The sequence below is a fragment of the Aulonocara stuartgranti genome (assembly GCF_965226115.1).
Source record: "Aulonocara stuartgranti genome assembly, chromosome: 6".
Classification (NCBI taxonomy): domain Eukaryota; kingdom Metazoa; phylum Chordata; class Actinopteri; order Cichliformes; family Cichlidae; genus Aulonocara; species Aulonocara stuartgranti.
Genome location: NC_138944.1, coordinates 14,943,275 through 14,958,592, shown reverse-complemented (window position 1 = coordinate 14,958,592; position 15,318 = coordinate 14,943,275). Strand labels below are relative to the sequence as shown.

Sequence of the window (15,318 nt, the reverse complement as noted above, 5' to 3'; positions counted from 1 at the left end):
GTGAATTTCAGTGTCTGAACTGCTGTTTTTACTGTGGAGGACAAACAAATCCTACCTGCCTGCCTACCTAGGTAGCCTTCAGAGACTGATTTAAACAAAATAACTTATTTGCCTTTCAAGCCATGCATTTATAATTGTGTTTTTGTTGCTTTGGAGTTTGCTTTTCATTGAGTTTGCCAGTCAATGTTCTATGATGTATATAACTTTTTCTTTTCTCAGTATTTCCCAGCTTCACATGGACAAATGCGGCTGTGTCTTACAGTTAACATCCTTATTGTATCCCCACACAAACAGTCACAGATGGCTGCCCCTCCCTGAGTTTTGTTCTGCTGCAGGTTTCTTACTGTTAAAAGGTAATTTCTTTATTTTTTTAATGTTCTTTATGTTTCCTTATTGTGCGTAAGTTTGACTATGGGATTCCTGGGTTGTTAGCTTCCTTTCTAAAATGTTGTTATGTCCTTACCTTGAAAGATAAACTGCTTTCAGAGGATTATTTCTTTGATTTGTCATTATATAAACATTGCTGAGCTGAAGTGAGAATAATGCTGATTGTTGTACGGTGAACTGGACTTCATATACTTAACCTAAAGATTCATTGGTCCAAAGTGATATCCATTTAACTTAATTTCATGACATATACTATAATGTTTTATACTTTTGTATAAAGGGTATGTACGTCTTTGAAAGAAAGAAAAATCAAGCAGTGAGAATGACTCATCTTTATTGTGATGTTTGCACTCAGCTTCAATGATGACTGTGTAAAGTGAAACGTATCTTAAAGAACGATAAACCTACAAATACCAAGAAAATGTTCCACCCCAGATGGGACTCGAACCCACAATCCCTGGCTTAGGAGGCCAGTGCCTTATCCATTAGGCCACTGGGGCGCGCACGAGTCGTCTCGAGAAAATTACACTAATATTAATTGAGGATAAGTGACAAACCATACTAAAAGGCAGTAAAAAAAATAAGTTAGTGGTTGATTTTTTTCTGTTTGGTTTGGAATCCATATCTATGTTTCTATTTTTATTTTTAATAAACGTACTGAATAAATCCAACTCAATGAAACGGCGCAGCCATTGCTCGCTACTCGGTTACTAAGCAACTAAGACCAAACCATTGTGTCAAGCTAGACGTAGAAAAACCGTGCTGCTTCCTGTTTAACAGCAAACTCGGATTGAATACAAAATGGTATTATGTTCCTTTTCCCGATATTACAAGCTTTGTATTCGGCTTATTCACAGGAGAAAACAATCTGCCTCCGTTAAACAGTTTACGTTGAATAGATGTTAAACAGTCTCGTTAAATTGTGAAGTCTAGTGGTCGTAATTTTTATTTTGAAAGTCGTTGAGCGGAAACTTTTAACCATGTCGTTGTTAACGACAAACTAGCTAATGCTATCGACATCTAAGTAGAAAATACACCACGCCACAGCGTAAAACTTGTTATTTTCTTCTCTCTCTCTCTTTGTTTTTTAAATCACGGCAGAGCCGTAAGAGAATTTAGTTGTCGTTTACCCCGTTGTGAGGTTTTAATGACTAATTAAACCAACAGTGACCATTAAATGGTAAAAGGTTACGGACGCAATAACGTAGCTAACACCAAACGTTACCTGGGTTAGTGATAATCAAGCCTCAGCTAAGGAGAGACTTATCGAAATGGTGAGCTGATGTTTTTGGAAACTAAACGCCAGGGATGTTCTGATATCTTATAATATTATATATTTCTGCTTGTTTTTGCCTTGCTTAACCGTTCCTTTGGTGGTCCGATTAACCCTAACCCCACCATTTAGGTAGAAGCTGTGCTATAACTCGATATAGTAAATTTGTTTTCCTCGGTAGATTCTCTCTCGGGTCAAACCAGCCGTGGGAGGAGAGACATCAACGAGCATTGGTGAGAAAAACAAAAGAAATAAAAGCAAGCTCCCCCGATTGGAGGAATACCTGCAGCAGAGAGACTACCTGGGAGCCTTGACGTTGTTAGAGGTACTTAAGGAAAAACTCAGTACACATCTTTTGGTATCCTCTGCTCAGCATATCGTAAGGTAAAGACCCTGCAGTTATAGAGGGAGAACCCCCACCTTTAGAAGAGCCTCTATATACATCCGCTTGACAACAGTGGGGAGGAAGGACTCCCCATTTGCAGGAAAAAACAAACAAATAAGATACACAAAGAATGTGTTTCTGGATGAGGCTCTCCACTTTTTAACCTCCTGCAGTGTAACTTTTTCGCATTTTTTTTTTTTTTTTTAATTTAGATAGACACAAAAAAATTCCCTCCATTCAGCTGTCATTCTCTGCATCTCCAGCTCTTTTTTTTTAGCACTATTGATTTGTGTCAGTTTATTGACAAATGTAAGTACAATGTGCCTTTAAAATTGAAGATGGGCACACAAAGATTTGCATATCTATCCATTGTCTCCCAAAGGCCTGATAATTCAGGACTTTATATGTGAGTAGATTCATTTTCGATTATTTCCCATTCGAACTCTTGCACATGTGGGATCAACAGCATATTTAATGCTTTTCACAAGGGCTACCCTTCCCTAGATGGAACAGTTATGAGATTTTATGCATTCCTAAATCAAAAGTAGCTGAATCCTGACCTGCACTGTGTGTGCAGTGTGGTCTTACGTGAGAATCAGAATCAGCAGACCACTACATCTGCTTCAAGGTTCAACAATTCCTGAAATCCTCTGAGCACCCAATCTGGCACCAACAACCATTCCACATTCATTGTCACTTAAATCACTTTTCTTCACCATTCAGATGCTCAGTTTGAAATTCAGAAACTGTTGACTATGTCTGCCTGTCTAAATATGTCTAAATGCATTGATTTTCTGCCATGTGATTTGGCTGATTATTTGCATTAAGAATCAGTTGAACAGATATACGTAATGAAATGTTGGTGAGTGTATGCTGACCAGTTGCACCTGCGTGTATAGCTATTCTCCAAAGGCTCATTTCCCCCCCATGGCAAACCCTGACTATGGGGAGATAAGTTAGAGTATTATTAGATTGTCACGACTGTGTGAGCAGATCAAACTAGAATATAGTATACAGTATATTCTTAGTTTCTTACAACTCCATGATGAGAGGCTAAGTAGTGCTGCTGTTTAGACTGTTGATTTGTGAAACGTCAAACGGTGTTGCTGCACCTGCTCATGTCTTGCTGTGTCATGTCTAGTTTCAGAAAAATATTGGCGAGAGAGAGGAGGATGCAGACCTCTGGATTGGGTACTGCGCCTTTCACTTGGGGGATTACAAGAAAGCTATGGAGGTAGTTTTTGTTGTACATGAGTGTGAATGCGTGTGTTTTCCTTGATACAGCCCCCAAATACTTTATTCACATATCAAAACGCTTTTGTAGGGTAATGTTTGATTATCCATTATACTCTTTCCATTTCCTGATAGGAGTACAAGTCGATGACCAACAAACCTGAGTGTCCTGCTGAGGTCTGGGTCTACTTGGCCTGTGCCCTGTTTTTTCTGGGGCTCTATAAAGAAGCAGAGGAGGCTGCATCCAAGGGTAGGCAGATATTTGTGTACAATGTTACTGAAGGGCAGACGTGCACTAGTATTCTGTGGAACTGTTACAAGTAGAGTCCCAGACTGGGACATGTTTGGTTTACCAAGAGCAGCAACTGCTTTAATATAAAAATGTGTACTTACTTGGTTCAGCAGTTGATGGCAAGCTTTTGAAAGCAAAGGTATTGCATATAGATCGAACATTACAGAGTCAAGGTTAATTTGACCACGTTTAGTGACATCTAACATGTTGAAACCCTTCCTGTGTGTCCAAATCAATATACTTCAGCTAGACTGTCCTGCAGCAGCAAGAAGGGTTATCAGCGTGTGAGGATTTAGTGGTGATGCAGTTTATTGCTTTATAAAAAAAGACTGCAACGACTAATCATTGATCTGTTTGTTTTTTTTCTTTGCTTCATCACATTTAAGGAAACTCAGGATTACTGTATTTACTTTATTTTAAATAAACACATCAGTGTCTGGTGTGAGAACCTCGTTGTGCAGCATCAGACAGCCAATCAGAAAGCTGTGAATAATGAATAATGATCCAATAGACAATAAATATGATTTGCATTTTATTTTGTTTGTTTCTTACCAAGTTAATTTTAATGTGTCACACACCAGTTTGTTCTCAAAAGATGCTCCTCTTGTGTAAGATTTGGTATTTGTGTGTTTTAGTGTTTATTTTAAGCCTTTCATTGAAAAAAAAGCTTACAGGATTTTTTTAAAAGGGCTTTTATTTTGAAGAGTGTAAACTTGATGTACACAGAGATTACTGATAAGATTTAATAAGTTATCCTGTGTGATTGAAGACTACCTCGCATTTAAGCCACGGCCCATTCTTTGTGTGAGTTCTGTGTCCTGATGTTGTTATATAACCACTGAGAGCTAGGTAATGTTGTAATGACTGGTTTCCTTGTTCTGGTGTGGTTTGCTGTCTAACTGAATTTGGTGTCTCTTGTTCTCCCTAGCACCTATGTCCCCCCTCCAAAACAGGCTCCTTTTTCACTTGGCTCACAAGGTTTGAAAATTATCCCTTTATTATCACACTTTTATGTATTTTCTGTGCTTTGTCTGACTACCATGTTAATTATTTTACGCAACACTGATTTCGAAGTTTTTTTCATCTACATCTGATTTGTTTGTGAGTTTGATTCATGTTTTCTTGCCCTCTCCCTTGTCTTTACAACCACAGTCATCAGTGGCACTCACTTACTCAGTTTTTACTCAGTCAGCACACCTTTGCAATATATTGAAGCTTCAAAAACAGATGAAAGTGTGCTTGGCTCTGGCAGTAATGAAGTGTCAGAAATGATTCCTGTGCAGTGATCTGAATCCAGTGATATTAAAGCCAGTTATAACCAGGAGTTATAGTGAGCTGGAACCATTAGTAGATAAATCTAAGGATGATATAAAGCCAGTTAGATTTTCGTGTGCTGCTTGGCGTTGCTTCTAGCTGATGCCACAGAATACTCACTCACCCCTATTACATCCCGCTGTAGTTCTCATCTATGTTCATGCATACAGATATTAGTATAATGATGAGCATGTTGCTAGCTCTACTGCACAGAAGTGATCCACAAAGAGCGTTAAACCCCGGAGTAGCCAGTAGCCAGCCCAGAGAGCTGGAGTAGCACACGTCTGCTGATCACAGTCTGAACACAAAGACAAATCATTGTAAACCCGTTTTTATCTTCTATGTTAAGCACAGTTTATGAGTTTATGTGTAATGAAATGAACTATATAAAGAAAACAGTGATTAATAGTGTTACAATATAAATAATTACAAGTGTTATTTCTAAGCAATTCTTTGGCTAAAACTGCACTACTACTCCAGATCTGCCAGATCCCACTTTAATCCCTGGTCAATCACAACACAGGAATAATTACCCCCCAAAAATAGAGATGATGTAAAAAGAAAATGCGTGTCTGAAAACGATCTGCTCAGCACATGAAGGTTTACACCTGCCAGAAGCGATCACACCTCTGATTGCTGTTCCCTTCGTGTCCGTTGTCTTCATATCATCGTCTCAGTTCAATGATGAGAAGAGGCTGATGAGTTTCCACCAGAACCTGGAGGATGTGACAGAAGACCAGCTGAGCCTGGCATCCATCCACTACATGCGCTCGCACTATCAGGAGGCCATAGACATCTATAAACGCCTTCTGCTGCAGAACAGGTCTGTGCCTTTCCTTCCCTTTCAATCTTTGACATTTGTTTCACACTCCTGCTGTACTTCAGCGCATCTTAGGAACCCCTTAAAAGGTGAGAGTCTTTTAATGGAGGGGTATTAGATTTTATGACTTTGACACTTCGTGCAGACACACAGATAGTGCCATTGACGGTGCAGTAGACCTGGTGAGCCTTCTTTCTCCAACCACTGTGCTGTATTTGGAGCATCCAGATGCGAAAAAGAAAATACTTTGATTTCAGTAGGTATCTCCTGCCTCTTCTTGCAGAGTTATTATGTATTCATGGCTTTGGAACATGTGAGCAGCTGAGGTGGGGTTTTTCTTTTGCTTGTTTGTTTGTTTCACTGTGTTGACAGTTAAAGATCTGCCAGCTGCCAGCAGCTCTGAGGACCGCTACTTCCTTTGACTGCTGACACTGAAATGCAAAGATTTTAAACTAGTGCTGAGAAGATTCGTGAATCGACTTTTCTGAAACACTCGATGTGCCTCATTTGGCTTAGCTGGACTGCATTTATCCAGTCCTCATGTCTTAAGTGTTTCCTTGATTGTGCTTGTTTGGTTCCTGTAATGACTTTTTAGCTCCATCTGACTTCACTAAAAATATATTATTGAAAAATAGAGATTTGTAAAAAATATTTGTTGTCAGGGGGTTTCTCTTTCTTACATGTGGAAGATAAAAGCTGTTTTGCAGGATTTTGTACTGGAGCTGGCAGAGTAAAGTCCATTTAATGTCTGATCTCACTGATTTAAACATTTTTAGATGTTACCGTTGGATATTGTCCACATAGTTCGTGGGTACAGTGCAAAGGGAGAGTGACCCCTTTGATACAGACTTCACTCCACAGACCTTCAAATCTTAGTCTTTTCAGATTTACAGTTAACTTAAAATATCCTTTTCAACTTTCTCATTTAAAAATGAGAATGTATATCTACAGTCGTGACACAAGAAAACAAGTTTCTGTCATTTGCTAGGTGTGAGAAAATGTGTTGTTTTGAAATGCATAGCTGTCTCTCAGTGTAGACTTCTATATGTAATGTGAGCACTATTTTATCTTGCCAAGATGGGCTGTTTTGTGATCATGTGCAGATGGATAGATGTGATGTCTGGGTGAAAGGCTGGGTACATCCCAAACAGCTGACACGTAAAGAGACAATTATACACACTCACCTAAAGCCAATTGAGAAACACTAATTAATCTAACAAGCATGTCTGTGGACTGTGGGAGGAACCCCACAACAGAGAGGACCTGCAAACTCCAACCGGCTGGCAAGTTTGATCACAGAACCTTTAAAATCTTCCAAGTGGACTTGTTGCACGGGTGGCATCCCATTCTTTCACAAATGTTTGTAGAAACAGTTTGCATGCCTTGGTGTTTGAAGGCTTAAAATAATTAATAATAATGATTATCGTGAGAACTTTATTTATTAAGATATTTGTTAAAAAAAGAAGACAAAATTAGCCAGAAAGTCATTTTTATCTTAAATCTCGTCTTTTCAGAGATTTTCTGGCTCTGAAAGTGTACGTGGCTCTGTGTTACTACAAGCTGGACTACTATGATGTCTCCCAAGAGGTGCTGGCCGTGTACCTGCAGAGTATCTCCGACTCCACTATTGCTCTCAACCTCAAGGCTTGCAACCACTACAGACTTTATAACGGCAAAGCAGCAGAGGTACCGAGCTGCATGTCCTGGTCGATACTTTGGTGGTTCTTCATCTTTATTGTTGTGAATGTAACTGTGTAATGAGTTATTATTAAGAAGGTTTAAGGGGTAATGATAAAAAGTCTAAATTAATCTTTTTTAGCTTTACCCATTTTACATGTCACCATGTGCTATTACAGTAGCATGAAAAGTCCAACAGTTTCTAACATTTGTGTGAGGCTGAGCTGCTTGTTCTCATGTTTTTTTTTTAATTACTTGCTCTGTTACACTTGAGTGGTTGCCCTTTTTATTTCTTAGATGATTTTAGCTAGTAGGTTTGACGTGTGTGTGTGCGCGTGTGTGTGCGTGTGTGTGCGTGTGTGTGCGCGTGTGTGCATGTGCTCTGGTCCCCTTAGGCTGAGTTGAAGAACCTAATCGACATCTCTTCCTGCTCCTTTGAGTTTGCTAAGGAGCTTATCCGACACAACCTGGTAAGCTCTCCACAAGCTTCAGCTGTAAGTGAGCAGGTGTGTGTGTGTGTGTGTGTGTGTGTGTGTGTGTGTGTGTGTGTGTACACACTAGTGACTGCTACACTTCAACGCTCTGAATCCCTGTGTACTGCAGGTGGTGTTTCGTGGTGGGGAGGGTGCATTGCAGGTACTGCCTCCTCTGGTTGATGTGATCCCTGAAGCCAGACTCAACCTGGTCATCTACTATCTCAGGCAAGGTGTGTAGCCACGTCACAGCAACGTTGTTGTTGTTTTGTTTTTTTTTAATACAGGCAAAACAAGGGATTAGACAGGGTATACTAGTACAGAGTGCAACACAAATGCATATACTATTATATATTGTAAATATATTTATTAGTTTCAGATGTAGCCATTCTTGTATTTTGCTTGTTTACATTATTGTATTTTGCACAACTCTGTTGCTTGTGAAGCTCGCACACAAGAATTTCACTCACATGTGCTGTACCAATGTACCTGCACATGTGATGTGACAATAAAAGTGATTTGATTTGATTTGATGAGGCCTCAAGCCTGGGAATCTGTTAGTCCTTCTTCTGTTATGGAAGCCGTGGGGGTCATTACTCAGGGCTCATGGCCAAGTGAAAGTAGAAACGCAGATCGATCAGTAAATCAGCAGCATAGCCCTGTACTCCTTATTATTCTGCAGACACTGCATCAACCTGTCTTTCCTGAAAGATAAAGTCTCCACCCTCTCTGCATTTGTGAACAACACCCTGAGATGCTTCAACTCCTTCGCTTGTGGCAGCAACTGCTCCCCAACCTGGAGTGGGCACCCCATCCTTTTTTTTTTACTGAGAACAATGTCCTCACACTTAGAGGGCAATTGTCAACTACAAAAATCAGAGACAAGATTGCGAGACACAATGTCCTTCACCCCTGTCCGACCAGTCCAGCCCATGTTATAATGCAGCTACAACCACAACTGCATTTATGCTTCAGAAATGTTCTTGGTCTAGATGAACAACATGTGTCATGCGTATGTTGAAACACAGTCCTATTGGCACACTATGTAATACTAACTTATTATGCCATTCATCTAATAACAAACCAAAACATTAGTGATACAATAGCTTCTCTGACTCACAATCTATTGCAATTTACAAGTTAATGCCCATAAAGCGACAAATCTGACCATGAGCATAATTTGGGTGAAGATTAGGAGACAATTGTGTGCAAGTGAACAGTACTGTGAGAGGATCAGCGATTCTTGTGAAATGGGGATAAATGGGTGACGTACACCTTGGCTTTGCAAAAGCTCATTGGTCCTTTGGAGGAGCTAAAAATTATGGGCAAACATAACGTGATGCACTCTTTCTTTCGCAGCATCAAATTTATCGTGCAGCATCACTATTCAGTGATAATAGATGTTAATTTCATGTAAAGCTGTATTAATCACCAGATTTTGATCGAGTTGACGCATTCACATACTCTCATTTCTGCTCACAGATGATGTCGAGGAAGCTTATAACCTCATCCAGGATTTGGTCCCCACCACGCCTCAGGTGAGGTTAAGTTTTAATTTTGTCTTTTTAAACGTTTGGTCGTAGTGTTTCACTCCAAAAGTCTCTCCAGTTTCACTTTAATATGATATTTGTTAAAGTTTGATGTTAAGTTTAGAGTCAGTGCTTGTATTTTTAAAGTCACTGTATGGTCTTGTTACAGGAAAGAAAATGCCCAATAAAACAAAAACAACCCCGGCAGATTAAATAAATCCTGCTAACAAAAACTCTTCTTCTTTCTTCCCACTTAAGAGCTCTCGAGGAGATTTTTCTTTCCTCTGATCAGTTTATTTTTTTATCTTCAAAAGCACTTTAATGTCTCCTGGATCTGAACAATCTGAAACTCATGACGTGTTTGGCTTTTGTATTCCTTTTATGTTTTGTTTTTTTCCCTTACTTGTTGGAATGGATTTTGACGGACTTTGAAGCTGCGATGAAACAATGGATCAAATGATTCACTCTGATCTTCTTTTTTTTAATAGGAGTACATTTTGAAAGGAGTGGTAAACGCTGCTTTAGGACAAAAAATCGGATCAGTGAGTATTTCTGTAAGAGTTACATGCAAACAAAAATGATGGCTCCGTGTGTGAGACAAATGTGCAATTGTGCTTTCGTGTTTCAGAGGGATCACTTAAAAATTGCTCAGCAGTTCTTTCAGCTGGTCGGAGGCTCGGCGAGCGAGTGCGGTACGCCCCACAGAAATCTGACCTGTTTTATTATTTGAGGAAAGTGTGTTAGCATGTGTGTATTACATTTTCTATCCTTTCAGATACTATTCCTGGCAGACAGTGCATGGCCTCCTGCTTCTTTCTCTTGAAACAGTTTGAAGACGTTCTCATTTATCTCAACTCGGTCAAGGTTGGTGTTGCTCGCTTGCAGTGGAGAGTCAGTGTTATTTATTTTTTTATTCAGGTAAAAAAAAAAGACACTCGCCCACACGCTGGGTGAGAAGTGCCACTTCAGATGACAAGTGGTGCTTTACATTTATTCGTGTGTGTGTGTGTGTGTGTGTGTGTGTGTGTGTGTGTGTGTGTTTTCTCCTCCGTGATTCGTGCTACCAAGACAAGGCTGACACTCGTTTTATTTCTGGACACGTAGGCACTCGTCCTTTTTGTGCTTTTCTTTTTCAGGGTTACTTCTACAACGATGACACATTCAACTTCAACTATGCTCAGGCAAAAGCAGCGATTGGCAACTACAGAGAGGCAGAAGAGGTGCGCTAACTGAGCAGCCATTTATATGTGTCTGTGAATAAATTGTTGGCCTTTTTCTTTTTACTGATTTTAATTTTTGGTTCACAGGTTTTTCTGCTCATTCAGAGTGAAAAGATCAAGAATGACTACGTTTACCTCAGCTGGCTGGCACGATGCTGTATGTATAGTCAATGTTATACTAACGGTAATACAGTGTATTTACAGTCACAAGCCACATTATTAGGTACACTTTGCTACTACAATAATAAGGGGGTCTTTCATTATTCAGCCCTGGTTTAAATCTTTGTGGCATAGATTCAGTGAGAAGCTGGAATTTCCTCAGAGATTTCCATCCATATTGACATGACAGCATCACACAGTTGTTGCAGAGTGCAGTGAAGTATCACTAGTCGGGGTTTTTTCCTGCTTAGGGGAATTTGTGTTGCCTCCCTCCAATGAGATTTCAGTCAGAGCCAAATTAAATTTCCCAATTTCAATCAAACACTTGCTGCTGATTTGTCAGCAGCATAGACCCATTGCCATACTATATGCAGACTTGTCATGCATGTGTGTGTGCGGTCATCCCAGAAAACCCTGAGAAAGCAAACTCCTACTCTGCTTGTTCAGTATTTGTAAAATGGTAAATGGTAAAGTCCAGTTAAACAATAAAACAAAAAGTGCATCTGTCACAACAGGGATTCACACAAAAACATAACAGAAGAAAATCTGTCCTGGGCAGCTCAACTCTGAGCTAGACTTTGACACAGAAGGATTAAAAGGTGCTATCGTGGGCGATTGTGGCTCAAGAGTTGGCAGTTCGTCTTGTAATCGGAAGGTTGCTGGTTCGAGCCCCGGCTCCGACAGTCTCGGTCGTTGTGTCCTTGGGCAAGACACTTCACCTACCGCCTACTGGTGATGGCCAGAGGGGCCGATGACACGATATGGCAGCCTCGCTTCTGAGGCTTGGCTGATTCTGTCAAAAATAATCAGTAAAACTGTAAGAGTAATCCTCACTGCAGCCGGCTGCCAACACAAGAACGCCATCTGTTAATTTCACTCTGCTGATAAGGTGTTTGTTCAGTATGAAGATGAGGAGTTTTGCATATATTATAACTAAGTGTGTAACAACCAAACGAGGAGCATAAATGATCCCGTTTCTTAGTTGCTGCTGCCAGCTGCACAAACATCTGTGAAACCTTTTTAGGTAGACATGAAAAGGATACAGTAATCTTCATCTGATCACATAAAAGCTCTTAGACACCTTTACACAGTGAAAATAGAAATGAGCGCCCCTTTTTACTTGTTCACCGAGGCTGAGGCCCGAATCAAACATTTCCAGCCTGAGGCCTTTAAAGAATTTAAGGTCTCTCATCACTCAGCTGGAGTTTCTCTCAGCAGCTCTGAGAAACCTCTGATGGAAGAAATTTCTTCCATTCTCAGCTTTAATCTACATCAATAAAACCTGCCCGCAGCCTTTAAAATGTTCCATATTTGAATGTAAAAGAGCTGAAACTGCATGTGAGTGTTGGGTTATTGAACACTGATCTCGGTCTCATCAGACATAATGAACCAGAAGGGTCAGCTTGCCTGGGAGCTCTACCTGAAGATGGGAACCTCCTCAGATTCCTTCCATCTGCTCCAGCTCATTGCCAATGACTGCTACAAGGTGACATCCTCCTCCCTCCTCTTCCTCTTGTAGTGTATGTGGTGGCTGTTTTAACCCGGTGAGCTCTTACTCATCAGCAGCGATGACCCCAATCCTATCAGAACACGAGGTCTCAGCAATCAGGGGACAAAAAAAGTGTTTACATTGCTCCAAAAATACTTTTTTGCTCATCTTCAGAACAAACTGGAGGGTTATGCTCATAACTGCGACTTCACAGGGTTCATTTTAAGATTTTGGAGAAAATGAGTTAGTCAGCTGGGATATGTTCCTGCCCCTCCACCATAGCCCCGAATAAGAGATTAAGTAGACAGGGAAAACGAATCAATTATATTGATTGATTAATTAGTGGTTAGTTAGTGGTTTCCTTTCCAAACACTGAAGGAAAGATTAATGATAAGAAATGAAAACTATTATTTAGTCGCAGCCCTGCTTTGAATATTTATTTGCCTTTTGTGATGAATTTACACAAAGTGCCACAGCTAATGATTTGATACTTTATTGAGTAACTTGCTGATTATTTATTTTCCATAGATGGAGACAAGACAAAAACCTGTCACGGTATCAGATCAAGAAAAGCAGCAAATACTCAGCCTCATAACAACAACAGTACTTTTATGTTTTTGTTTGTCTGAGAGTAAATCATTGATTCTGGCTGCTGCATGACTACAAGTGGCAGCTCGCTTGTTAAAACGCCTTCATTTATTGCTGAAGGCAGGAGTCCTTCAGTTCAGTTGTGTAACATTTCTGAGGAATGCCTGCATCCTGAATTCAGAAATGTCAGATGTATTTTAGAAGTCCCAAATGTCACCTTAAATGGAGAAACGGCACCTTTTATGCTCCGCCTGCTGGATTTTGTGGTATTTTTCACAGGCTGTGCAGCTGCAGTCTTTACCGAAAATATTTTGATATCTTTTTAAAGTGGACTTACTGTGTTTTTCTTTATTTTCTGTGTGTAACTGTCAGAGTGCTGGATGCTTACATATAAATGAGGTCATCACTGAGTCAAAAACTCACTTTTAGCTTCACAGACTTCAGACTCTTACCTCTAAACATCTTGCTGTCAAAGAGAGGAGATATCTGTAATAAGGTCATCTCAGGGACACAGCTCTGACTGTGAGCACAGGAATCCACTTGCTGTTTGTGAGGGGCAGCCAATCAGAAGACACAGGGCCTCAAAGAGACACAAACTGCTTGTTTTAGACAGTGGATTAACTGAGGGGCAGCACAAGGGGCCGGCATGAAATAAAAAAGCCGTGAATCACACAAAACTACTCTAAAGTCCAAAAACAACAATATGGAGCTGGGAATGAGCATAAATAGTCCACCTGAAGTTAAAGAAGTTAGTAAACAGGCTTTGCGTGCCGATGCTCATGACTGCAGCCTGTCGTTTCAGATGGGTCAGTTCTACTACGCAGCGAAGGCCTTTGATGCACTGGAGAAGCTGGACCCAGCCTCCAACTACTGGGAGGGGAAAAGAGGGGCGTGTGTCGGCGTCTTTCAGCTCATACTGGCAAACAAGGAGCCCAAGTATGTTTGTCTCTCTTTCCTGTGGGGTGGTTTTAGTTTTGATCATCGTGCCGTCTGCAGGAATGGGTGTGAGGTTTAAGCAAAGTAAACATGAGAGATTGTGCATTCTTTACGTAATCTTGTATCCTCACATATCCTGTTTTCACCCTAGGGAGACTCTTAAAGAGGTGCTGACCCTCTTGCGAAATTCAGGAAACCCCCAGGTTGAGTACATCATCCGAATTATGAGGAAGTGGGCCAAAGACAACAGAGTCCTCCTCTCGTGACAGCCTTGAGCCTTCAGTGCTGAACTGAAGACTCCAAGCCCACGATAAGAGCTGCCGGGATGCAGACAGCAGCACTGATGATTTATCCCACATCAAGAAGGATTTGTATTTTTCTACTATACTCTAGTTCTTTGTGCTGTTCTGTGTACATGTATTTAAATTTAACACATAATTTAACTGGATTAAACTTTTTTAAAACAAATGTCAGTGTGTAAACATTTTCAGACCATAAATTACACACTAAACACTTCATACTGTCAACATCTATAAACATCAGTGGCTATTTCTAAACGTTGCACATTTCCTAAGAGTTTATTGAGCATAGCTGCTAAGCTGTGCTCTGTACCAGTGAAGGAAGGATTCCAGTCTTAGTATTAACTCTGAAAAAATACTTTAGGTTTTCTACAGTTTAATTTTTAAAGTTACATAAAGGTCCACCATTTGAAGTACACTTTACCTGCACAACTAGTATTTCCACATTGCACTATGGTGTGCATGGGCTCACATATAAACAGTTAAAGGAGCACTCACTTCAGGCAGTATTCCACTTTTATACAGCTGTTATGACCCTGGCCTTCGTCTGAGACCTGTCTTTAAAAGGAAAATATTGAAATGGGTAAAATACGTGCTTTTCATGTGCTATTAATGAAGCTGCAGTAAGGGCCTGATAGGTCTCTGTGACTCACACCAGTCTGTCTGACATCACCTCCTTCACTCATTTTTCCTGTTAAAATAGGAAAAAGAGTGGTGCCCATTTTTTGGCCAGTTTCCTCATTAACATCTTCTGTTAACATGATAAACGTGTAATAGATTACAGTATTGGACCAGAATAGACATTTTTATTAAAATCATTAATTATTCTGTTCATCAGTCATTTGCAGCACGGTTTTGTTTTTCTGGTTTTATTTAAAAGGAAAATCAGTTTTCTGAGTGACATCAAATCTTTGACATGCAGTAAGCGTGTGGAAATGTCAGTAGTTAAACCTTAACCTGCCTCTGCAGAGTCTTCTTCAATGATAATAACACAGATCCTAACCCTAATCTCTACCACTTTACTTTCACAATATGGGATTTGGGGCTTTTGCTGATTGCTCACTAAGGCCTTTGAAATCAGGAAATGCACAAAAAAAAAGAAAGTTCTTGATAAGACGCATCAAAAAGTTTTTAACTTTTAAGGTTCGAGTCCTCGCCTGTTGTCGGGCTGCTAAGCTACTTTCAGTTGGTTAAACATACTCTTCTTTTATTCTGTGCCTGTGATGATTTTCAGATCCATCTCG

At 40.1% G+C, this 15,318-nt stretch overlaps 1 protein-coding gene across 2 annotated transcripts; it reads left to right on the top strand.

Moving 5' to 3' along the window:
* Nucleotides 1–1,361: 1,361 nt before the first annotated feature.
* On the top strand, nucleotides 1,362–14,218 carry ift56 (intraflagellar transport 56). Of its 2 annotated transcripts, XM_082537284.1 has the most exons (18): nucleotides 1,362–1,661; nucleotides 1,842–1,985; nucleotides 3,187–3,279; nucleotides 3,414–3,528; nucleotides 4,499–4,548; nucleotides 5,562–5,707; nucleotides 7,219–7,390; nucleotides 7,777–7,851; nucleotides 7,985–8,087; nucleotides 9,337–9,392; nucleotides 9,872–9,925; nucleotides 10,012–10,075; nucleotides 10,159–10,247; nucleotides 10,520–10,603; nucleotides 10,691–10,760; nucleotides 12,142–12,248; nucleotides 13,642–13,775; nucleotides 13,927–14,218. In XM_082537284.1, the coding sequence occupies exons 1-18, from the start codon at nucleotides 1,659–1,661 to the stop codon at nucleotides 14,039–14,041; spliced, it is 1,674 nt and encodes a 557-aa protein (XP_082393410.1). In that variant the 5' UTR covers nucleotides 1,362–1,658; the 3' UTR covers nucleotides 14,042–14,218. The 2 variants fall into 2 exon arrangements, 1 of the variants encoding a protein (XP_082393410.1); XR_014277376.1 differs by lacking the exon at nucleotides 12,142–12,248 and having other exon boundaries at nucleotides 13,927–14,042.
* Nucleotides 14,219–15,318: the final 1,100 nt, after the last annotated feature.

What these genes read in the sequence shown, in the direction of transcription:
- ift56 (XM_082537284.1), top strand. An exon ending in ATTACAAGAAAGCTATGGAG is followed by an intron (nt 3,280 to 3,413) that starts GTAGTTTTTGTT and finishes ATTTCCTGATAG; the next exon opens with GAGTACAAGTCGATGACCAA. An exon ending in CATCTACTATCTCAGGCAAG is followed by an intron (nt 8,088 to 9,336) that starts GTGTGTAGCCAC and finishes TTCTGCTCACAG; the next exon opens with ATGATGTCGAGGAAGCTTAT.